This window comes from Lynx rufus, unplaced genomic scaffold (genome assembly GCF_022079265.1).
Source record: "Lynx rufus isolate CCGP_SWC_20201006 ecotype Redwood Valley unplaced genomic scaffold, mLynRuf1.p SCAF_17, whole genome shotgun sequence".
Lineage (NCBI taxonomy): Eukaryota > Metazoa > Chordata > Mammalia > Carnivora > Felidae > Lynx > Lynx rufus.
Genome location: NW_025814831.1, coordinates 9,435,631 through 9,460,816, shown reverse-complemented (window position 1 = coordinate 9,460,816; position 25,186 = coordinate 9,435,631). Strand labels below are relative to the sequence as shown.

At 41.2% G+C, this 25,186-nt stretch overlaps 1 protein-coding gene across 5 annotated transcripts; it reads left to right on the top strand.

Annotated features, from left to right (window-relative positions):
* Positions 1–163: 163 nt before the first annotated feature.
* On the top strand, positions 164–25,186 carry GSKIP (GSK3B interacting protein). Of its 5 annotated transcripts, none has more exons than XM_047080146.1 (5): positions 164–227; positions 16,202–16,262; positions 16,968–17,129; positions 21,042–21,300; positions 23,467–25,186. In XM_047080146.1, the coding sequence occupies exons 4-5, from the start codon at positions 21,043–21,045 to the stop codon at positions 23,626–23,628; spliced, it is 420 nt and encodes a 139-aa protein (XP_046936102.1). In that variant the 5' UTR covers positions 164–227; positions 16,202–16,262; positions 16,968–17,129; position 21,042; the 3' UTR covers positions 23,629–25,186. The 5 variants fall into 5 exon arrangements, with proteins under 5 accessions (XP_046936102.1, XP_046936104.1, XP_046936099.1 ...); XM_047080148.1 differs by having other exon boundaries at positions 16,968–17,153; XM_047080147.1 differs by lacking the exon at positions 164–227 and adding an exon at positions 288–550.

Below are 25,186 nucleotides of genomic sequence, written 5' to 3'. Positions count from 1 at the left end.
CGGCTCTGGGACGCTCCCGGCGCGTTCACGAGACCCACGCTCGCGGCGCGCCGCCGGTCGCTGGCGGAAGTGACGCCACACTAGGGCTAAGGAGGCGGGGAGAAGGGCCCTGAAGGGAGCGGTTCCGGCTCCGAGGGGGCGGGGCGAGGGCGGGAGGCGGGACGGCGCCGCGGGGCCGCTCCAGAAGCCCCGGGAGGGAGGAAGAGGAGGACGCTGGGCGCGCGCAGGTGAGCTGTCGCGGGGCCGGATGCGGACGGGCGGCCGCCGAGAGGGGCTCGGGGGCCCTGCGAGCCCTGGGGCCCTGCGAGCGGGACGCAGCGGGCCGGGCCGTGGGGGGCGACGGCGGAAGGGGCCCGGTGGCCGCGTTGACAGGGGTCTGAGGGTGCGTTTGGCCTGGGCCGTGCGGTCACCCGGGACCCCGACCCCGGAAACGGGCGCTCCGAGCTCCTCGCGCCCCACGCGAAGGGCTGCAGCACCTCCACGTCCTTCCCGCCCCCGGTATGGACCGGTGCCCATTGTCAGCAAGTTATGCGTCCCCCGCCTCTTTCAGGTATTGTTTCCCAAGCTTCGTCCTCGGTACTGTTTGGCTAGCGGCTGGCAGTTTCCAGAGCGCTGCCTTCGTGCGGGGTGTGCTGCACTGGCGACCGGGAAACTTGAGTTTGGGAGGCATCTGTGGGCAGAACTGCTTTCTCTGACCGATGCCAGAGCCTCCGGACCCCGCCGAAACCTGGGCGAAGTACTTGTGCTGCTCTGGGAATCTGCGCAATCGTATTTCTGCCTTCATTTGGGGGGAAACTCCTGCAGAGGCCGAGCCGGCCGTTAACTTGGTCAACCCCCCCCCCCCGAAAGGCCTGCGTGCGGGTGTTCTGTGTCCTGGAGGCCAGATGCCCGGGGTTAGGATCCAGACTAGCCCAGCTTGAAATTGGGGGCGAACCTAAACAGAGCCGCGATACACAACGGTTTCATTAGGGATAGCGAATGAAGACGACCGGTTTAAGATTTCACTGATGTGTGGGTAACTTCCACAAATGCCTTAGAAACACCGAGACAGCCCGGAAGTGTTGACAGATGAGAAAGCGGAAAAACCCCTTTCCACAACCACCTTTTCATTTGAGAACCAGAGTGTTCTCTGGTATATGTAGTTGCTTGGATTGTTGGTTCCCCTCCTTCTTTGTAGACTTGTCCCAAGTATCCTCAGTAACTTCATTCCCCTTGCTCTTCATTCATTCATTCAAAAACATTCGTTAAGGGTCCATGAAATCTAGGTCTCCGCAGTTGGTGATGTGGAAAAGGTAGAAAAGAATCCAAGGAGTTTGTGTTCTATAGTGAAAGGGCCATTACTGTCTTCAGTGAGTATTGATTTATTGAGTGCTATGTGCCAGGGACTGTTCTCGGTGCTGGGGATGCAGCAGTGAACGGATTAAGTGTCTGACCTCATGGAGCTTCACATTTCACTGAAAGGAAGGGAAACAGTAATTAAATAGTATATCATATGCCCTGTGCTGGTAAGTGCTGTAGAAAAAACATAAAGCGATATAATGAAGAAGGAAGAGATTTACCACTTTTACGTAGAGGGGTGAGAGAAGGCCTGTCTTATTTAATAAGATGGTGGGTTTTTTTTTTTTTTAAATATTTTCTTTTTAATTTATTTTTGAAAGCAAGAGAGACAGATCATGAGCGGAGGGGGAAAGGCGGAGAGAGGGAGGAAGACAGAATACAAAACAGGCTTCAGGCTCCTAGCTGTCAGCACAGAGCCCTACAAGGGGGGGGGGGGGCTAGAACTCACAGAACGCGAAACCGTGACCTGAGCCACCCAGGTACCCCAATAAGGTGATGCTTTAAAAGAGACAGAGAAAACTGGGAAGCAAGGCATGGGAATACCTGGAAGAGTTGTTTCCCGGGGCAGGGGACAGCAGGTGCAGACCCTATGGCAAGGGCATGCTTGGTGAGTTCAGAGAACATCAGCGGCGAATGAAGGGGAGTTGAAGCTGGGGGCTAGAGAGTAGGCAGTCTTACAGAGCCCCATAAGGACTTTGGCCTTTTACTCGGGGTGGGTGAATGGGTTAGAGAAGAGGAATGACATAATCTGGCCTAATTTTCCACAGGGTCATGCTAACTGCGTTCTGGAGGTGGGAGGACCGAAGGAGAAAAAGCCAGGCCAGTTAGAGAGAGGTATTGCAGTAGTCCAAGCAACAGAAGGCAGTAGCTTGGACTAGAGTAGTAGTGGTAAAGGTAGTAAGTAGCAGTTAGTTTCTGGGTGTATTTTGAAGATGATAAGATGTGTGTATGAATGATAATTATGTTTGCCGTAAAAAGAGTATAAACAAAGTGATGAAAAAGTGAGATCTCATCTGGCTGGCAATCAGAATAGGCCTTGGAAGATTTGAACTGGACTTTTGACAAATGGATACAGTTGACTTCTTTCAAGTCCGAGTGACATGTGACTTCTTTTGGAATACAGAATTGCATTCAGGCTGTCCGTGAAACACCTGAAATTTCCATCCGTAAAGAAAAATCGGAAGATTTTACAACTTACATGCTCCCTTTGAGTGTTAAGCGTGTTGCCTTGTGCATGCTATGTTTTCTAGGAGAAATTCAGCATAAATGTTAAGGCTTAGGACATAGCATTATTACACCTTTAGCTCAAATAGTGTATGAACTCACCGTAAATCCCAGTGCTATTTTCGTGTTTTCATCATCGCAAAATGTTAACACCTAGTGCTAATTAAATGAGGAAAGTGAAGAAACACCGTCAACTGAACACTGTCAACTTTTTAAGAATTCTGTAAAAGGCTTTGAAGTGACAGGTTAGAAGCTATATACCAGAGCTACGTACATCCTTCAAAGAAATCCATGTTAATGTGTGAAGCAAAAGGAAAGCGGATGAAATGCTCTTGGCCTTTTGAGACTTGCACTTGAGGTAGGATTATTGGCCATAGGGCTCCCACATCGCATGGTCCTGGGAGTTGTACAAGACAGCAACGGCCACGGCACTTTACATGGTGTGAAGAGGACCAAACTCAGAGTTAAGTGGCTTGAGTTTCAGGGTCAGGTCTTTAGCTATCTTTTTAATATATATATTAAAAAGATATATATCATATATCTGATATATATTATATCTAATATATCTGATATATGATATATATCTTTTTAATATATAATAATTGACAGTATTTCCTGAGCTTAGCACCATGCTAAGCACTTTCCATAAACTCACTCATTTAGTACTTGTGGTATCCCTCTAGGTAGGGGCTGTGGTTAGCTCTGTTTAGAGAGGAAGGACTGTGTGACTAGAGAGATTCAAGTATCTTGCCCCAAGTCTCAGAGTAAGTGGCAGAGCTCAGATTGCTGCCCTTTTCAAGACCCTTTAACCACTGCACCATACTGGCCACTTCTTGTCCATATTGAGAGGGTTTGCCAGGCTGAAAATCAAATAAAAGTAATCATGATTAAGATACTGCGTTCCAGCCCTCTGTGGACTTTTGCAGTGTCAAACTCTCAAAGTGAAAATATGAACTCTATATACTGCTCTTGAAATCATGCTGCCTCTATTCTTTTATCATGCTGTATGTATGCACTGTGTTTTGTCATCAAGGACAAATCCACAGTCTTTTTTCAGCTCTTTGATGCTGTAAATTTGTGTTGAAACGCAGCAAAGCCTACTAAATTAAGTAGAGAATGAACAACTTAGTGATAAATACCTTGGTAACCAGTTCATAAATCCTCCAAAACACTAACATAGCACAAAGATTATACCAACGGACGAAGTAAGAGCTTGTTCCTAAATAATTGATGTATGATGTTATAAGGAATGATTTTGGAAACTTTATACAAGGTGACACAATCTACCAGAATAACTGATAGCACCAGTAAGGTATTCCAGTTTTTTGAAGGTGCTGGTGATGGAATATTGCTCAGAACCTGGTAGAGAGCCAATTCAGAGTTGAAATGGAAAGCAGAGAGGTTTTGTATTTTATATCTCTTTGGATATTGATTTCTCTTATGTTGCTTATACTGTACGTTATATTAAGTGTAGACCAAATCCTCTGCATAACCTAGAGGATTACATGGAAACAAACTAATGCTGGGAGGATTTTTATTTTAAGCATTTAGTATTTGAGACTTTTCTTAGAATTTCATTTGTAATTTCTGGTTTTGAAGGAAAGGTTGTTTATGGGGGTGTAGTGCTGATGCTTATTTACAGTTTTTTTTTTAATATGAACTTTATTGTCCAGTTGGTTTCCATACAACACCCAGTGCTCATCCCAACAGGTGCCCTCCTCAATGCCCATCACCCACCTCCCCTCCCTCCCATCCCCCATCAACCCTGTTTGTTCTCAGTTTTTTAAAAAAAATTTTTAATGTTTATTTGTTTTTCAGAGAGAGAGACAGAGACAGAGTATGAGCAGGGGAAGGGCAGAGAGAGAGTGAGACAGGATCTGAAGCAGGCTCCAGGCTCTGAGCTGTCATCACAGAGCCTGACATGGGGCTCGAACTCACAAACCGTGAGATCATGCCCTGAGCCAAAGGTGGAGACTTAATGGACTGAGCCACCCAGGCGCCCCTGTTCTCAGTTTTTAAGAGTCTCTTATATTTTGACTCCCTCCCTCTCTAACCTCTTTTTTTTTTCTTCCCCTCCCCCATGGTCTTCTGTTAAGTTTGTCAGGATCCACATAAGAGTGAAAACATATGGTATCTGTCTTTCTCCGTATGACTTATTTCACTCAGCATCACACTCTCCACTTCCATCCACGTTGCTACAAAAGGCCAGATTTCATTCTTTCTCATTGCCAAGTAGTATTCCATTGTGTATATAAACCGCAATTTCTTTATCCATTCACCAGTTGATGGACATTTAGGCTCTTTCCATAATTTGGCTATTGTTGTAAGTGCCGCTATAAACATTGGGGTACAAGTGCCCCTATGCATCAGCACTCCTGGATCCCTTGGGTGAATTGCTAGCAGTGCTATTGCTGGGTCATAGGGTAGATCTATTTATAATTTTTTGAAGAACCTCCACACTGTTTTCCAGAGCAGCTGCACCAGTCTGCATTCCCACCAACAGTGCAAGAGGGTTCCCGTTTCTCCGCATCCTCGCCAGCATCTATAGTCTCCTGATTTGTTCATTTCAGCCACTCTGACTGGCGTGAGGTGGTATCTGAGTGTGGTTTTGATTTGTATTTCCCTGATGAGGAGCGACGTTGAGCATCTTTTCACGTGCCTGTTGGCCATCCGGATGTCTTCTTTAGAGAAGTGATTAATGTTTTCTGCCCATTTCTTCACTGGATTATTTGTTTTTCGGGTGTGGAGTTTGGTGAGCTCTTTATAGATTTTGGATACTAGCCCTTTGTCCGATATGTCATTTGCAAATATCTTTTCCCATTCCGTTGGTTGCTTTTTAGTTTTGTTGATTGTGTCCTTTGTGGTGCAGAAGCTTTTTATCTTCATGAGGTCCCAATAGTTCATTTTTGCTTTTAATTCCCTTGCCTTTGGAGACGTGTCAAGTAAGAAATTGCTGTGGCTGAGGTCAGAGAGGTTTTTTTCCTGCTTTCTCCTCTAGGGTTTTGATAGTTTCCTGTCTCACATTCAGGTCCTTTATCCATTTTGAGTTTATTTTTGTGAATGGTGTAAGAATGTGGTCTAGTTTCATCCTTCTTCATGTTGCTGTCCAGTTCACCCAGCACCATTTGTTAAAGAGACTGTCTTTTGTCCATTGGATATTCTTTCCTGCTTTGTCAAAGATTAGTTGGCCATACTTTTGTGGGTCTAATTCTGGGGTTTCTATTCTATTCCATTGGTCTATGTGTCTGTGTTTGTGCCAATACCATGCTGTCTTGATGATTACAGCTTTGTAGTAGAGGCTAAAGTCTGGGATTGTGATGCCTCCTGCTTTGGTCTTCTTCTTCAAAATTACTTTGGCTCTTCAGGGCCTTTTGTGATTCCATACAAATTTCTAGCTTCGAGGAGAATGCTGGTACAGTTTTGATTGGGATTGCATTGAATGTGTAGATAGCTTTGGGTAGTATTGACATTTTAACAATATTCTTCCAATCCATGAACACGGAATGTTTTTCCTTTTCTTTATAACTTCTTCAGTTTCCTTCATAAGCTGTCTATAGTTTTCAGCATACAGATATTTTACATCTTTGGTTAGGTTTATTCCTAGGTATTTTATGCTTCTTGGTGCAATTGTGAATGGGATCCGTTTCTTTATTTGTCTTTCTGTTGCTTCATTATTAGTGTATAAGAATGCAACTGATTTCTGTACATTGATTTTGTATCCTGCGACTTTGCTGAATTCATGTATCAGTTCTAGCAGACTTTTGGTGGAGTCTGTCAGGTTTTCCGTGTATAATATCATGTCATCTGCAAAATGAAAGCTTGACTTCACCTTTGCCAATTTTGATGCCTTTGATTTCCTTTTGTTGTCTGATTGCTGATGCTAGAACTTCCAACACTATGTTAAACAACCGCAGTGAGAGTGGACATCCCTGTCGTGTTCCTGATCTCAGGGAGAAAGCTCTCAGTTTTTCCCCATTGAGGATGATGTTAGCTGTGGGCTTTTCATAAATGGCTTTTATGATGTTAAAGTATGTTCCTTCTATCCTGACTTTCTCGAGGGTTTTTATTAAGAAAGGATGCTGAATTTTGTCAAATGCTTTTTTCTGCATCGCTTGACAGGATCATATGGTTCTTATCTTTTCTTTTATTAATGTGATGTATCACATTGATAGATTTGCGAATGGTGAACCAGCCCTGTAGCCCAGGAATGAATCCCACTTGATCATGGTGAATAATTCTTTTTTTTTTTTTTGAATAATTCTTATTATATGCTGTTGAATTCGATTTGCTAGTATCTTATTGAGAATTTTTGCATCCATATTCACCAGGGATATTGGCCTGTAGTTCTCTTTTTTTACTGGGTCTCTGTCTGGTTTAGGAATCAAAGTAATGCTGGCTTCATAGAATGAGTCTGGAAGTTTTCCTTCCCTTTTTATTTTTTGGAACAGCTTGAGAAGGATAGGTATTATCTCTGCTTTACATGTCTGGTAGAATTCCCCAGGGAAGCCATCTGGTCCTGGACTCTTATTTGTTGGGAGATTTTTGATAACTGATTCAATTTCTTCACTGGTTATGGGTCCATTCAAGTTTTCTATTTCCTCCTGTTTGAGTTTTGGAAGTATGTGGGTGCTTAGGAATTTGTCCATTTCTTCCAGGTGGTCCAGTTTGTTGGCATATAATTTTTCATAGTATTCCCTGATAATTGCTTTTATTTCTGAGGGATTGGTTGTAATAATTCTATTTTCATTCATGATTTTATCTATTTGGGTCATCTCCCTTTTCTTTTTGAGAAGCCTGGCTAGAGGTTTATCAATTTTGTTTATTTTTTCAAAAAACCAACTCTTGGTTTCATTTATCTGCTCTACAGTTTTTTTAGATTCGATATTGTTTATTTCTGCTCTGATCTTTATTATTTCTCTTCTTCTGGGTTTGGGGTGTCTTTGCTGTTCTGCTTCTGTTTCCTTTAGGTGTGCTGTTAGATTTTGTATTTGGGATTTTTCTTGTTTCTTGAGATAGGCCTGGATTGCAATGTATTTTCCTCTCAGGACTGCCTTCGCTGCATCCCAGGTGTTTGGATTGTTGTATTTTCATTTTCATTTGTTTCCATATATTTTTTAATATCTTCTCAATTGCCTGGGTGACCCATTCATCCTTTAGTAGGGTGTTCTTTAACCTCCATGGTTTTGGAGGTTTTCCAGACTTTTTCCTGTGGTTGATTTCAAGCTTCATAGCATTGGTCTGAAAGTGTGCATGGTATGATCTCAATTCTTGTATACTTATGAAGGGCTGTTTTGTGACCCAGTATGTTATCTATTTTGGAAAATGTTCCATGTGCACTTGAGAAGAAAGTATATTCTGTTGCTTTGGGATGCAGAGTTCTAAATGTATCTGTCAAGTCCATATGATCCAATGTATCATTCAGGGCCCTCGTTTCTTTATTGATCCTGTGTCTAGATGATCTATTCTTGTTGTAAGTGGAGTATTAAAGTCCCCTGCAATTACCACATTCTTATCAATAAAGTTGCTTATGTTTGTGATTAATTGTTTTATATGTTTGGGGGCTTCCGTATTTGGGGCATAGACATTTATAATTGTTAGCTCTTCCTGATGGATAGACCCTGTAATTATTATATAATGCCCTTCTTCACTTCTTGTTACAGCCTTTAATTTAAAGTCTAGTTTGTCTGGTATAAGTATGGCTACTCCAGCTTTCTTTTGACTTCTAGTAGCATGATAGGTAGTTCTCCATCCCCTCACTTTCAATCTGAAGGTGTCCTCAGGTCTAAAAGGAGTCTCTTGTAGACAGCAAATAGATGGGTCTTGTTTTTTTATCCATTCCGATAACCTATGTCTTTTGGTTGGAGCATTTAGTCTGTTTACATTTGGTGTTATTATAGAAAGATATGGGTTTAGGGTCATTGTGATGTATGTAGGTTTCATGCTTGTAGTGATGTCTCTGGTACTTTGTGGTCCTTGTAACATTTCACTCACAGAATCCCCTTTGGATCTCTTGTAGGGCCGGTTTACTGGTGATGAATTCCTTCAGTTTTTGTTTGTTTGGGAAGACCTTTATCTCTCCTTCTATTCTAAATGACAGACTTGCTGGATAAAGGATTCTCGGCTGCATATTTTTTCTGTTCATCACATTGAAGATTTCCTGCCATTCCTTTCTGGCCTGCCAAGTTTCAGTAGATAAATCTGTCACTAGTCTTATCGGTCTCCCTTTATATGTTAGAGTGTGTTTATCCCTAGCTGCTTTTAGAATTTTCTCTTTATCCTTGTATTTTGCCAGTTTCACTATGCTATGTCATGCAGAAGATCGATTGAAGTTATGTCTCAAGGGAGTTCTCTGTGCCTCTTGGATTTCAATGCCTTTTTCCTTCCCCAGATCAGGGAAGTTCTCAGCTATGATTTGTTCAAGTACACCTTCAGCCCCTTTCTCTCTCTCTTCCTCTTCTGGAATTCCTATTATACGGATATTGTTCCATTTCATTGCATCACTTTGTTCTCTAATTCTCCCCTCATACTCTTGGATTTTTTTCTCTCTCTTTTTCTCAGCTTCCTCTTTGTCTCCATAATTATATCTTCTAATTCACCTATTCTCTCCTGTCTCTTCAGTCCCAGCTGTGGTCGCATCCATTTTATTTTGCGCCTCATTTATAGCATTTTTTAGTTCCTCATGACTGTTTCTTAGTCCCTTGATCTCTGTAGCAATAGATTCTCTGCTGTCTATACTTTTTTCAAGCCCAGCAATTAATTTTATGACCATTATTCTAAATTCTTGTTCTGTTATATTGCTTAAATCGTTTTTGATCAATTCGTTAGTTGTCACTACTTCCTGGAGTTTCTTTTGAGGAGAGTTCTTCTGTTTCATCATTTTGGATAGTCCCTGGGGCAGTGGAACCGCAGGGCACTTCCCCTGTGGTCCGGAGTAACTTGTGTTGGTGGGCGGGGCCGCAGTCAGACCCGATGTCTGTCACCAGCCCACCACTGGGGCCACAGTCAGACTGGTGTCTACCTTATCTTCCCCTCTCCCAGGGGCAGGACTCACTGTGGAGTGGTGTGGCCCCTGTCTGGGCTACTTGCACACTGCCAGGCTTGTGGTGCTGCTTTGATGGGATCTGGCGTATTAGCCGGGGTGGATCCGCAAGGTGCACAGGGGCAGGAGGGGCAGACTCAGCTTGCTTTGCCCTCGGTGGTCCCCTGCGGGAGGGGCCCTGCAGCCCTGGGAGGGAGGCAGACCCCTCGGAGGGATGGATCCGCAGAAGCACAGCGTTGGGTGTTTGCGCCGTGCAAGCAAGGTCAGTGACGGGAACTGGTTTCCTTTGGGATTTCAGCTGGGGGATGGGAGGGGGAGATGGCGCTGGCCAGCGTCTTTGTTCCCCGCCTAGCTGAGCTCTGTCTTCCGGGGCTCAACACCTCTCCCTCCCAGTGTCCTCTTGCCCTCCCGCTCTCTGAGTAGAGCTGTTGACTTTTAACATTTCAGATGTTAAGTCCAGCTGGCTGTCAGAACTCACTTAGGCCGGCCCCTCCGCTTTTGCAGGCCAGACTGGGGGGCTCTGCCTGGCCAGGCGGGCTGCCCCTCCACCGCCCCGGCTCCCTCCCGCCAGTCTGTAGCGCGCACCGCCTCTCCGCCCTTCCTACCCTCTTCCGTGGGCCTCTCATCTGCGCCTGGCTCCAGAGAGTCCGTTCTGCTAGTCTTCTGCCGGTTTTCTGGGTTATTTAGGCCAATGTGGGTGGAATCTAGGCGATCAGCAGAACGCGGTGAGCCCAGCGTCCTCCTGTGCCACCATCTTCTCCGCTTATTTGCAGTTTAAAAGGCCTCTCAAATTAATGCTATCTGTATATTTCTTCACTGTTAGCTCCCTCCATAATCAGCAAAAGTACCGTACAATTCTGTTGGCTTGATTCGTTATTACTCAGTTGTGTATATGTGTCTCTGCCATTGTTGGAAATGGGGTGCAGAGTAATTTTATAAATCAGTGTACAAATGGAAAAATAGGCCATTTTCATTTGAATTGCAAATACCATGGGGGTGCCTGGTTGGCTCAGTCGGTTAAGTGTCCAACTCAGGTCATGATCTCATGGTTCTGGAATTCGAGCCCCGCTTCGGGCTCTGTGCTGACAGCTCAGAGCCTGGTGACTGCTTTAGATTCTGTGTCGCCCTCTCTCTTTGCCCCTCCTCTACTTGCTTTCTGTCTCTCTGTCTCTCTCTCTCAAAAAGAAACAAACATTAAAAATATTTTTTAATAAAATTCTGTATATTTGTAATACTATAAATGATTCTGATTTTAATTTCAAAACACACATATATCTTAGAAAACACACAAAATGTTATGTGTTAATAGAAAACAAAGATTAAACTAGCTTTGGCTGATTCCTGAATGTTGCTAATTATAATGAATCAACTTTATTCATCTTTACTTTCAAAATACTTGTTTGAAGTGCAGATAAATTCAGACCTCTCAAGCTACCAGTTACTTTAACTATCTCAACAGCTTGGCTTCTCTAAGAAGAATGTTTCCGCTTCTATACCTTGTACTTCCCAATGTATCATGTTTTCGAAACAGGTTTGTCTTATTGCAAACATAATATATTTCCTTTTTGCCATAGAAAAAGTAGAAGATAAAAAGTTAAGAGGTTGGGAATAAAGGCCTTAGTAATCAACATGTTGATAACCAGTTTCCTGCATCTTCCAAAAACACTACCAGAGCTCCAAAACCATACCACCAGATGGAGTAAGAGCTATCAAGAATTACCTTGGCTGTTTGCAAAACACAGTATCCTAACTGCAGTGGGAGGAGATATAAAGACTTAGAGAGGTCTAACTCGATACTAACCTGCTACCCTTCCACTAGCTTCCACCTCTGCTCATTAATTTTATACCCCTAGCTAGATCCAGTGCCTGGAATTTTAAGCCTTTTGAGTTAATTTCTAAGATTAGAGCAGTATTTCTTTTATTTTTCACTCAAATATTTTTATCAGAAGCAAACTCTAGGGGTATGGAGGCATAACCTGAAGAGGATATGGCTTAAGACCTCCGTGTGCTTTAAAGTTCTAGGCAATTTTGCATCGTGCTACCTAATACTGTTACTATAACAGTGACGTGTATTTGAGGGGAATGTCTACAGTGTTTATCCGGTGGCTTTGTATGCCCCTTGTCACAGGGCCAAGTATCACAGCTTGAGAAGCAGAGAGTTAGAGTTTTTTCTTTGGTTTATTCATTCGGAAAATATTCAGTGAGAAGCACCTGTCTGGCTTAGTCAGTGGAGTGTGTGACTCTTGATCTCGGGATTGTGAGTTCGAGCCCCACATTGGGTGTAGAGATTATAAATAAATAAACTTAAGTATATACATATACACACACGCACACATATGTATACATATATACATATGTATATATATATACATATATGTGTGTACACATATGTATATATAGATATATATATATTCAGTAAAGATCTGCCTTATGGGAGATGTGCTGATGCTGTAGACATCACGGACCCTGATTTGCAATGAAGTATGAAAACTTGCAGCAATACTGATGCAAAGGAAGAAGGACATAGTGATTTACTCTCTCTTGAGATCAGATACAGAATCCTGAAATAAATGTGTCTGAGCTGAATTTTGACGAATTAAAAGTCTGAAAGTACAGCTCAACTTTGAAAAATGCAGGCACCAACCCCTATGTAGTTGAAAGTCCAGATATAACTTTTGACTCCCCAAACTCTGAACCAATAGCCTACTGTTGACCTGAAGTCATACCAATGATATGAACAGTTAACATATATTTTGTATGTTGCATGCATTATGTGCTTTATTTTTAACAATCAGTAGAGAAAAGACATTATTAAATAAGTCACAAAGAAGAGAAAATAGATTTATAGTACATTATTTTAAAAATCTGCATGTAAGTGGAACAATGCATATCAAACCCATGTTGTTCAAGGGTCACCTGCAGTGTCAAAATACAATGGTTTTTAAGTTTGAAACATGAGTCTCATACAAACTTAGTAATAAGCATGTGTCAGAAATGTATTTAACTCCATAGAGTGAGTCATGAGAATAGAAGGCACAGTCTAAGAAATAGTTATTGATGTTGTAATAGCTGTGTAACAGGACAGGTGGTAGCCACACTCGGGGTGAACACGGCGTTAACGTATGAACTTGTCAAGTCATTAAGTTACATACCTGAGACTAACATCATGTGTCAACTGTACTCAAATTTGTGTAATGTATTTAATTCATTAATGAAGGAACTGGCAAGGTGGTAAAGCTGATCCAAAGTAATATGGGAAAGGAGTGCCTGGTTGGCTTGGTTGCTGGACAGTACGACTCTTGACCTTGGGGTCATGAGTTTGAGCCCCCATGTTTGGTGTAGAGATTACTTTAAACCTTTTAAAATATATATATATATGGGATTGTCCAAAATCACTGAAAGAAAAACTGAGAAATAAGATCACGAAGTTAGCTCAAAACTGGCTACTGGGATATGCACTTGCAGCGAAGGCAGAGGGACAGGGCCCAGATTTCCCCTTCTATCTGAAACAGTGAGAAAGTGGGCAAAAATATATGGGAGAAAAAGGCTTTTAAGACTTAGGGCATCAGACAATGAAGAACACTGATCCCTGAGAGGCAAGATACAAATGAGATGAGCCCAGGGGCGCCTGGGTGGCTCAGTCAGTTAAGTGGCCGACTTCGGCTCAAGGTCATGAAATCGCGGTCTGTGAGTTTGAGCCCCGCGTCGGGCTCTGTGCTGACAGCTCAGAGACTGGAACCTGCTTCAGATTCTGTGTCTCCTCTTCTCTGCCCCTCCCCCGCTCATACTCTGTCTCTCTGTCTCAAAAATACATAAATATTACAAAAAAAAAAAAAATGAGATGAGCCCATTGCCCCAGCTTATTGCCTCAAGAGAATTTCTAGCCATGGCACCAGGAGAAGAAGCCCATGTGGAGCCCAGTAGTCTCCCTTCCCTTAATTGAGGATATGGAGCTAGGAGTTCAGAAAGGCGAAGCCAGCTAGCGGGGAATACTAGAAAGTAGAGAACTTCACAGAAAGCAAGAAATACACAGAGGATCCTTCTCCAGCCTGCAGCTGAGTGCTGATCAACACGTAGGTGTGAGGAAACTACCCAAAAGAATTAGAGGACTTTTCAGAACTCAGACAGGACCAGGGATGTACCTGTTCCTATCACCCTTAATGGAAAACCTCATAATCCCTAGGACATCAGAATGTTCAGGAAGGTTTTTGACTCTATAGTTGTGTCAAAATTAACCAGAAGTGAAGTGTAGCTTTGATACTGCCTTGAAAAGTCTAAAAGCAAGACCCAAAAGGACCAAGCTGTTTCCAGATAACTATACCCCAGAAGAATGCTCGATAATAATTATAGGAGTATTAAAATAGCCAAGACCATACAAGGTAAAATACACATTGTCTGGCATCCAATAAAAAATTACCAGGCATGCAAAGCAGGTTTACTCTAGGTTTACAACCTATAGTAAGAAAAATCTATAAGTTGAAATTAACCCAGAAATAGCAAATCAGTAGACAGGGACATTAAAACTCTATTTCATATGTTTAAAAAGCTAGAGAAAAGACTGAACAAATTAAGCAGAGACATGGAAAATATGTATTTTTTTAAGACTCAAGTTGAAGAGATTGGATACAGCAAAAGAAAAGATTCGTGAATTTGAAGACATAGCAATAAAAGCTCTTCAAAGTGAAACACAGAGAGAAAGAGACTAAAAACATGAAAAAAGGAGTAGGACAACTTCACTTAGACTAATGTTTATTAAATTGTGGCGTCCCTGAAGAGGGGAGGAACAGATCAATGTTTGAAGAAATAATGGCCAAGGGACACCTGGGTGGTTCATTCGGTTGAACATCCAACTCTTGGTTTTAGCTCAGGCCATGATCTCATGATTTGTGAGTTGAAGCCCTGTGCCTGTCTCTGCCCCGATAGTGCAGAGCCTGCTTGGGATTCACTCTCTCCCTCTCTTTGCCCCTCTCCCACTCATGCATGCTCACACTCTCTCTCAAATAAATAAAAACTTAAAAAAAAGAATTTCCAAATGTTTCCAAATTTGTTAAAAACTGTATAAACCCACAGATGCAAGAGACTCAGTGAACCCCAAGTAAAAGAAACAAGGAAAACTACACCAAGAGGAACAGAGATAACAGTGACATTAGATTTCTCATAGGAAATCACGTAAGCAAGAAAATAGAGAAACATCTTTAAAGTCTTGAAAGGCAGGGGAGGGGGGGGAACCCTGTTAACCTAGGATTCTATACCCGGCAAAACTATCTTTGAAAAATGAAGGTAAAAGGAAGACTTAGTTAAATAAAAGCTGAAAGAATTTATTAACAGCGGGTCTGCACTACAGGAATGTTAAAGGAAATGTTCAGGCAGAGAAATATGATACAAATCATAGACACAAATGTAGACAAACAGGAAGGAATGCGGAACACCAGAGATGGAACTATCTGGTTAAATATAAAATACTTGTTTTCTTATTATCTAAATCTCTGAAAAATTATTGACTGTTTAAAACAAAAGTAGTATGTACTATCAAGTTTCTGACATGTAGAAGTAAAATAAGACAAAAATAGCACAAAGGCTACATAATATACTCTTGTAAAGTTCTTATACTGTACGTGAAGTGGTATATCACTTCAAGGTTGAAGGTAGATGATGATAATTAAAGATGTATAAAGTAACCACTAAAAACACACAAAGAGTTCTAGTTAATAAGCCACCAAACGATATAAAATAGAATCCTAAAAAGTGGTCAGTCCAAAAGTAGGCAGAAAAAGAAGGAAAAGGGAAGAGAATATAAATCGCATAAAGAAAAAACAAGGGGGGCGCCTGGGTGGCGCAGTCGGTTAAGCGTCCGACTTCAGCCAGGTCACGATCTCGCGGTCCGGGAGTTCGAGCCCCGCGTCAGGCTCTGGGCTGATGGCTCAGAGCCTGGAGCCTGTTTCCGATTCTGTGTCTCCGTCTCTCTCTGCCCCTCCCCCGTTCGTGCTCTGTCTCTCTCTGTCCCAAAAATAAATAAACGTTGAAAAAAAAAATTTTTTTTAAAAAAAGAAAAAACAAGGTAAATAACCATATCAATAATTATAGTAATGTTAAATATAAGTGGTCTAAACACTACGATTAAAAGGTAAAGATTGTCAGATTGGATAAAAAGGCAGGACCAAACTATATGCTGCCTAAAAGAAACCCACTTTAAATATAAAGACGTTGTTATTACCATTCTCAAAGCTTAAAACTATTATATCAAAATCAAATTTTCCTGTCTGGGTATCAGCACCCATCAAATTGGGCCATCTGTATCTATTATTACTCTCCTAACATTGTCCTTGTATTAGACTAGTTAGACTAGTCTCCTCAGAATTCCTGCCACACCCCGTGCAGATTTTTGCTTATGCTCTGTTCCCTATGAAGAGTTCTTCACAGCTCTAAGGTTCTTTCTGCTTTACCCATAATTTCATCTGTGCTCATTCAAGACCAGTTTTGACTGACCTGTTCCATGAGTCAAAGTCAAGCCGCATCATAAATGACAATTGCATCATAGATCACAGAATGTCCGAGCTTTCAAGAGCAGTAAAGAATTTGTCTATTTCCCTTATTTTATAGGTGAGAAAACCATGAGTCCAGTGAGGTTACGTGACCAGCCCAAGTTCGTACAAGTTTAGTGGTAAGTTTGTAGAAGGACAAAAACATTGCTTTCTCTAATTATCTGCCACTCACGATTAAGTACATTTCTTAGGTTATAATTATGATGCATGTACGTAGCGTTAATATTTATGTACGTATTTCATGTGCTTGTCTTATTTCCCAAACTAAGCTACCAGTAGAAACCTCTAATTAGTATTCTAATGCTTAGAAAAATGCTGGATATATAGATGCACAGTGGATTACAATATTCAATTAATAAACGTAGAGTCTAAATTGACAAGATCACAAAACATAAAAATAATTCATTACTTTTTACCATTTGAAACAAAATGGTTAATTACCCTCCATAGGGTAGCTAAGCTTCAAAATGTTTTTTCTAACATGTATTTCTAAATCTTGCTACTCCTATATAAAATAAGTTTCCTTTAGTACTTTTCTATCTACTGATTTTTTTCAACCATAGTATAAACTCAGTTAATCATGTTAATCATTTTACTCATGAGTATTCACAAAGGTCTATACCTGTGCTGTCTGCTACAGGAACCACTATTTAAACTTAGATGAATGAAAATGAAATAAAATTTGAAATTCAGTTCCTCTGTCACTCTAACCAAGCTTGCTGGTAGCTATTGTATTCTGTGGTGATAAAGAATGTTTCTGTCATTGCACAAAGTTCTATCGGGTCTAGAATTTGTTATATGATGATAAATTGTTTTGCCTGCAGAAAGGGAAACCAAAGATTTTTACCAGATTCTCATACTGATGAGAGAACCATTCTGGTAACCAGACTGCAGCTCCAAGGTGTCGGTAGTAATCCCAGTAGTGTCCCTTCACCGAAACGGACATGCATCCCCTCATCCTGTGTGGTGCAGGCCTCCACAGCCAGGTACACGAGATAATCCATTGAGAAGTAAGAGAAAATAGTTTAAATTCATATTTGTGTGTTTGTAATATTTTAATTGTAGTAGAATATGTGTCTAAGTAGACATATACCAAGGTGTCTGCTCAAAGTATTTTTGTTCCTGGAATGCGTAATCAGAAATGTAGAAACCATTTCCTTAGTGTCCCAGTGATAAAGCCACCCTATTGCTCCCTGGTCTCTCTGCTGTAGCTCCCGCACTGTCCCCACCAACCGACTTCCTGTTTTTTGGCTCTGTGTTCAATCTACTCATGAGAGGATCTGTTTGGATAGGCCACTCACCATCCGGAGTCCAGTAGTTGGACAGAGCTCTTGACTCAGGATACTTTATAAACCCCTTGCCAGCCTTGAGATGGTACCTTTAATTGAAACACCGTCCCCAGTATTTTGCTGTGGTCATGGTCCTGGAGTGACAGAGTACAAAGCATGAGCCTGTAATTAAGGAACCTTTCCAAAGAAAGCACTAAGTTTGGCAGGTGCTCTGAGCCTTCTTTTAAGAGAACCATGTAAACTGCCTAGTACTTTACATTGCCCATCCAGTGTGTGTATTAAAAATAAATTATAACTTCCAAAAAAGAAAGTCAGAAAATGAAGTCTCTTTGACTGTCTTCATACTCCTTTCCTGCCAATAGGGTACAGACACTGTGGTGGACAGAATAATGGCCCCCAAAGATGTCTGTGTTTTAATCACCAGAAACTGAGTATGTTACCTTATATGATAAAAGGAACTTTGCAGGTTTGGCTAACTCTAGGGCCGTGGGTCTGGGACATATCCTTGATTGTCCGGGTAGGCCCAGTGTAAGTACAAGGCTCCTTGTAAGAGGGGTGCCCATGTCAAGAGTCAGGAAAGGAAGGTGTCACTGCAGAACCGGAGGGTGGAGTGATGTGTTCTGAAGGTACAGGAAGGGACCATGAGCCAAGGAATACCGCCAACTTCTAGAAGCTAGAAAAGACAAGAAAACAGATTCTCCTTTGAAGGTTCCAGAAGTATTGCATCCCTGCTGATACCTGGATTTTAGATTTCTCTCCTTCAGAATTATAGGAAAAGAAACGTGTTGTTTTAAGCCACTAGATTTGCGGTAATTTGTTACATTAGCAATAGGAAGCTAATACAGACGCATACTTCTATTCACGTTTTACAGAGCTTTTATTAGGCACTTTCTGCGTGACAGGCACAAAAATATCAGAGTTTAATTTTTTATTTTTTTAAAGTTTATTTATTTTGAGAAAGAGCACATGCATGCGTAAGGTGGGGGCGAAAAGAGAGGGAGAGAGAGAATCCCAAACAGTCTCCGTGCTGTCAGTGCGGAGCCCGATGCAAGTCTCGCAAGACTCGATCCGAAGACCCCATTTTTAAAATCTCTTTACTTTTATAAAACCAGTGAAGAGCTAGGGGCACCTGGGTGGTTCAGTCAGTTTAGCATCCAACTCTTGATTTCAGCTCAGGTCATGATCTCACGGTTCGTGGGATTGAGCCCCACATGCTTAGCATGGAGCCTGCTTGGGATTCTCTTTCTCTGTCTCTCCCTCTGGGCCCCTTCCCCCCACCCCCAAATAAATAACAAATAAATATAAAAAACCGTTGACAAGCTAGATCAGTCACTGCTTTTCATTTTGGGTAGACTTGTATATCAGTTAGGATGCTTTCAGTTGCCTGTAAAGAATGGGAAATTGTTGGATTCAGTAACTGAAAATGTGAAGTTCGGACAGCTGTCAGGACTTTGGCCCCATTTCCCTCTGTATCTCTTAGCTCTGTTCTTCCCCACTGTCAGGATCATGCTTGGGCTAGTTTCCTGTCTCAGGATGGCCACCGGGAACAACTGGGGCTGTGCGCTCAAACTGTTCTGGATTGAAGTGACTGGAAAGAATTCATGCATTGATTAGGACAGTCTTTAGCCAGGACTGGAGTCAGTCTCACTCATGTTGCTTGGTTACCTGACTCAGTAGGAGAAGGAAGTGTTGTTAGGAAAAGGAAAGTGTATCGATAAAGCAAGAACCTGTTAAAAACAACAAAAGATAAAATTGTAATATCTTGAATACTGCTTCATATCGTTTCATCTATGTATATCATCACCAGCAGTTCTGAACATGTCTATTTTATGCATCATGTAAAGACGTTCTAGGAAAAACTCTTCTAAAAGATTGTAGTTGGGAACGTTGTGTCTTTTTTGTCCACTGGTGATAATTATTACAGAACAGTTGGATGACTAACTTTATTGACCTGTGAGGATGTCTTCATTCTGCTGTTGGATTCTTCATCTTTCTCCATTATTAAAGTCCTAATTACAATGAATTAGACTCTTGCTTTAAAAGCTCGTCAAGATTTCTCATATAAACATCTTTTTTATGTGATGATTATCATTTCTGACATCCACAATTGAGGTACCTGTAGAAAAAGAGCTGGAATTTTTAAGATAGTAGAAAATTATATAAATATTCATAACAAGTTGGAGAATCAATCATACTATATTCAGGACAATGGATGCTTATTCTAGCTCAGAGAAATGAAATCTTAACTGACTTTTAAAGCCTGCGGGTAAAAAGAAACCGTATTTCCTTATAAAGAAGCCTCCCTACGTTCCAACGCAATCTGACATTCATTAACTTTTCTCATTTGTGTATTTCAAATTTTAACAATGCTCACTGCTACCCCAGTCACAGAAGAGAAGCTAGAACTACATAGCAGCCGGCAGTAATGTTGGATTGAGTTCGCCTGAGAAATAATATTTTTCAAATTATAATCTTTGGATCAGTTCAAAGAAATGGTGAAAACATGAGTCATTCAATAAATGTTGTTGGGACAGTAAGCCATCCATTTCAAAAATAAAGCTACACAAAATAAATTCCAGCTGGATCAGAGAATTAACTACACATACAGAGAATGAGAGCTCAGAAGAGTACTTAAGAGGTTTTTAAAATGTGATCATCGGATGGGGAAGGCCTTCTTAAAACCCCAAATCCAAAAGTCATAAAAGGAGCTATTGAGAGTAGTGTAGTGTAGTAGGTCAGAATTTGTATTCTGATTTCAGAGACGAGCTGAGTTCATTTCCATTTCTGTTTTTTACAGCTGTATGATCTCGGAACTAAGAATACCCTGTAAATATTCAGAAAGATGTTTAATCGAAAAAATATATACTCACTGAGGCCTCATTCTGCCTCTCAAATGGGTAAATATTAGAAAAGATTGTCAAGAGGGTAGTGAAAAAGAGTATAGTCCCTCATATTCTACTCACAGGGTATAAATGAGTACAGCCTGTTTTTTGAAGGTGAATCAGCAGTCTGTTGAAAGTTAAAATGAGCACACACTTTGACTCAGCAATTCCAATTTTAAATACCTACACTAGAAAAATAATTACACATTAGAAAGAAGAATGTACTAGGATTTTTATTGAGACATTGTTTGAAATAGCTAAAAGCTAATATTCTGAATTAGTGTCACTGTGGGGGAGGAGTGGAAAACCTAGGTCTTTTTTTTTTTTTTTTTTTTTGAAAATCTGTACACGTCTGTGAAAAACAATCAAAAATGGTTTTAAATTTTTTTAACATTTATTCATTTTTGAGAGACAGAGAGCGAGAGGGGGAGGGGCAGAGAGAGGGGAAGACACAGAATCCAAAGCAGGCTCCAGGCTCTGAGCTGTCAGCACACAGCCCCACGCGGGGCTCGAACCCACGAACCGTGAGATCATGACCTGAGCCGAAGTCGGACGCTTAACCGACTGAGCCACCCCGGCGCCCCCCAAAAATGGTTTTAGACAGTATTTTCCCTAAAAGTTGTTATTAATTCATTACTGTTTTCTATTGGGCCGTAGCTACTTTTCATCAAACAATAATATTTGGCATGTCCGTCTGTAAACACGTTTTATATCTGCTTCTTTGCAGAATGGAAACAGACTGTAATTCCATGGAGCTAAGTAGCATGTCAGGATTTGAAGAAGATGCGCAGCTTAATGGTTTTGAAGAAGCTGATATGAAAGATATGAAGCTAGAAGCTGAAGCAGTTGTCAACGATGTTCTCTTTGCTGTTAACAACATGTTTGTCTCAAAAAACTTGCGCTGTGCAGATGATGTGGCCTATATCAATGTGGAAACAAGAGAGAGGAACAGATACTGCCTGGAGCTGACTGAAGCAGGGCTCAGGGTAAGTCACCTTTCTTTTTAGGGGGAAAAAAAAAATTTATTGCCGTCTTTACCGTTTTAGGGGTCAGGAGTGGAAGGGGTGTTAACTGAGGACACTCAGCAGCTCCAAGATTTTTGTAAGGAAACTTTTTTCCCTATGAATTCTTACTGATTCTAAAGTCTTTGGGTCAACATGGGGAAACTGGATTTTTTAAAAGAGAAAAACCATTTGATTTGCAGAGTGTTAGTTTGCTTTGATCATCACCCCCCAAAGTAACTTATTTCTTGTCTGTAGCTAAATATGCCCGCCAAAATCAGGCATTCTCTACACTGGATGAGTTTTGCGATCATTGTGTTAAGAGGACCTTTTCCCACCTCTCATAAAATGTCTCTTCTGGGGCACCTGGGTGGCTCAGTCTGTTGAGCATCTGACTCTTGATTTCGGCTCAGGTCATGATCCCAGGGTCATGGGATTGAGGTCTGCATTAGGCTCTGTGCTGGGCGTGGAGCCTGCTTGGGACTCTCTCTCTCCCTCTCACTCTCTCTGCCCCTCCCCTGCTCACTGCTCACATGCTCACTTGCTCGCTCCCTCAATAAATAAATAAACTTAAAAAAAAAAAACAGAAATAGGCAAATGAAAAGTAGAGATACATGACCCTGCATAAATTAATGTGATCTTACATGGATTAATTCCAAGGTGATGGTGTGAAGGTAGGAAGGATTCTGATCAGAGTGAGAACCCAGTGTGAATTTGAGTCATCTTGGGTGAGTCATTCTGCCTCTCTGAGTCCTTGCTTCTTTATAACCTAAAGACTAGAAAAGGAAGGAAGGAAGGAAGGAAGGAAGGAAGGAAGGAAGGAAGGAAGGAAGGAAGGGGTAAGAAAACTAAAGAGGATGGGGGGATGATTATATGAATAGCTTGCAGAAAGGTCTAGATCACTTACAAACCTGGCACATAGGTATCCAAATATTTGTTTTTGCACTTTTACTCAGTTAAGTTACTGAGCAGCTGTCCTGTGTCAGGAATTGAAAATCAAACCGTGAGTAAGACATGATCCCCATCCACTAGGAAAACTACCGTCTAGCAAGGAAGAGAGGGGCAAACGGAACTGTAATCCAAGCAGACGGTGCTGCGGCCTGGCGGTTCTGAAGAGGGGTGACTCGTCGTCTGTAGATGCCTGCCTCTGCCTTTCATTTAAAGCAAAAACAGTGCCACTTCCAACATAAACTTGCATCTTCTATGACTTGAGTAGATGCCATAAAAAATTAGAGTTCATATATGGAATTCTCACACTTTGGTCAAGTCAACAAAAACTAAATTGATTTCCCCCTACCCTGTGCTGGTGAACCCGGATTCATCTTGTTGGGGAAAAAAGCTCTCATTGTGTTTAAAGACAACGCACACACAGAATAGCATTCCCTTTTATCTCACAGGGCTGAGCACGTGTTTCCCTGACAGATAAGTAACGTGCTTATAACGTTAAACTAGTAATGTAACTAATTGTAAAGCATGATCAATAGAGATTCTTTAAAGATAAGATCTTTTAAAACATTTTGAAAAAGGAATAAGTGAAAAATAATTTTTGTAAATCTTTAAAATATGGACTGATATATATATTATCTATGATGTGCCTTTAATTAATGATCCTTAATATATGTGGGATTAAGTAGAAGGACGTTCCAGTCTATGAAAATGAAATACTGGTTCTGTGTAGCTTTCTACATTCCTTTTTAGAATCAGGAGTAGGTAAATTAAACTTTTACATTTTGAGAAAAGAGTGATAAAGAGGGCATTTTAAAGCTGGTGGTGTTCCCATGTTTCAGACTGATTAGAAATATGCATATTCTAGGGGCACCCGGGTGGCTCAGTCAGTTAAGCGTCCAACTCTTGGTTTCGGCTCGGATCGCGACCTCACAGTTTCGTGAAATCGAGCCCTGCATCGCACTCTGTGCCGACAGTGCGGAGCCTGCTTGAGATACTCTCCCTCCCTCTCTCTGCCCCTCCCCCATCACACTGTCTCTGTCTCTCAAATAAGATGAAGTAAAACTTAAAAAAGAAATCTGCATATTCTGACTATTGATTGAGAAATCATGTCGTTGGGGAATGGCCTGTGTAAACAGTTGGTTTTTGCTTTCTGTACCGAGATGAAGTCTGGTTCTTTAATTCACTGTTGCGTTTCTCTTGTAGGTGGTAGGTTATGCTTTTGACCAAGTGGACGATCACTTACACACCCCCTATCATGAAACAGTCTACTCTTTGCTGGATACCCTCAGCCCTGCCTACCGGGAAGCATTTGGAAACGCACTCCTTCAAAGACTGGAAGCTTTGAAAAGGGATGGACAGTCATGACTAAGCTTTTTCCTTCTAGAGGGGGCTGCTGCTGGTACAAAATGTTGACATAAAGCTTGAAATTCTTACATACTGTCATAGTGGAAAATGCATCTTTGGTTTTAGGTCTGTCATTTCTTGCTTCAAATTTAGGCTTTTGACTCATATTATTATTGACTAATGGATTCTCTTTCTTAGTTTTGGATTCATTAAGGGAATCCTGAGGCCATTGCTGTGACACCATCATTAAGACCTTCAAATTTCTTCATATAGTATCTCTGCGTTTCAAAACCTAATCAGTATTTCATTCTGTTGTTTCAGGATTTCAATGCTGCCAGCACTGTCTTTTACATAGGAAATTCTAGGTTTGCACAGTAATAGGAATTAAAATGACCTAACTTCAGACTTTGATTCAGCTTGCTGAATCAGGGGTCTGCTACTAGCTTAGACTGACTTTGTAGTAATTATTTTGCTACTAGCCTTATCGGAAACAAATTATCAACTAGTTTCCCCTGCACAAATTTTGGAATTCACTGCTTCACCTAATCTATTTATATTACTAATATGGACTGATAAAGATGAATTAATTATATATATTACTTCGCTAGTATTAAATGGAAAACAGGTACTGAAATGATAGTTCTGTATTCCTTGTTTGCAACAGCCAGCCAACTAAGAGGACAAACCGTTAGCAAATGAATGTAGTAATCACTTGTTTCCAAGATATTGAAGCACATAAGCAAATATAGGAACAGGCTCCATTTTTCTTAACAAAAAAACATCTTCAGTGTGTGTGTGATTGAAAAGGATGAAGATTCTGATGTCCTAGAAGACAATATTTTGGCCTGTGTTGATTCTTACTATGAATGTTTGTTTACATAATGTACAGTATATATTCAGAAAGTATTTTTGCTTCTACGTTTGCTTTCTCTAATGCAGTGCTCTGGTATTCCCGCAGCTCCCCCCACCCCCCGCCCTTTCCCAACAGATGCACAGTGTGCCGTCTCCATGCTAAATCTGAATGTAATGTGAGTGCATCGTGTGGGTTTGAAACCAAAGGATGAGTGGAACATTCAGAAGCTTAATATTTAAAAGAGGGAGACTCGGTTTTTATATTTGATTACAGGTACTAATATTTATAAAAAATAAACTGTGCCATGCTGCTACATGGTTTCAAGTACACGTGGGATACGAAGGATCGGGGAGTCGACTTTTTAGTAGCAATCTAAAGCAGCAGCTGTGGAAATGTTGAACTACATTCTGCATCTGGACGCACCTTCGTAATTTGTCATCTGCGGACCTTTTTGAATCATGATTAGGCAATAGGTACTTTTAGGCTCTGAAGGTCATGTAGACCAGATTGAAGTTTGGTTTGTATCAGTATTCATTGTCAAAGGTCACCGCAAGGCTCTACCTATGTTTGCTAAATTCGTGTTCATTCACAACTTTATTTTCAGATGCTAACTGTTTGGGCAGTGAAGTCCAACTGCAGGTCGGATTTTCTCACGCTTACTCTCAGGCTAAATAAATGTAAAGGAGATTTGTAAAGTTTGAATAAAATTCTGTTTACTCATTCTGA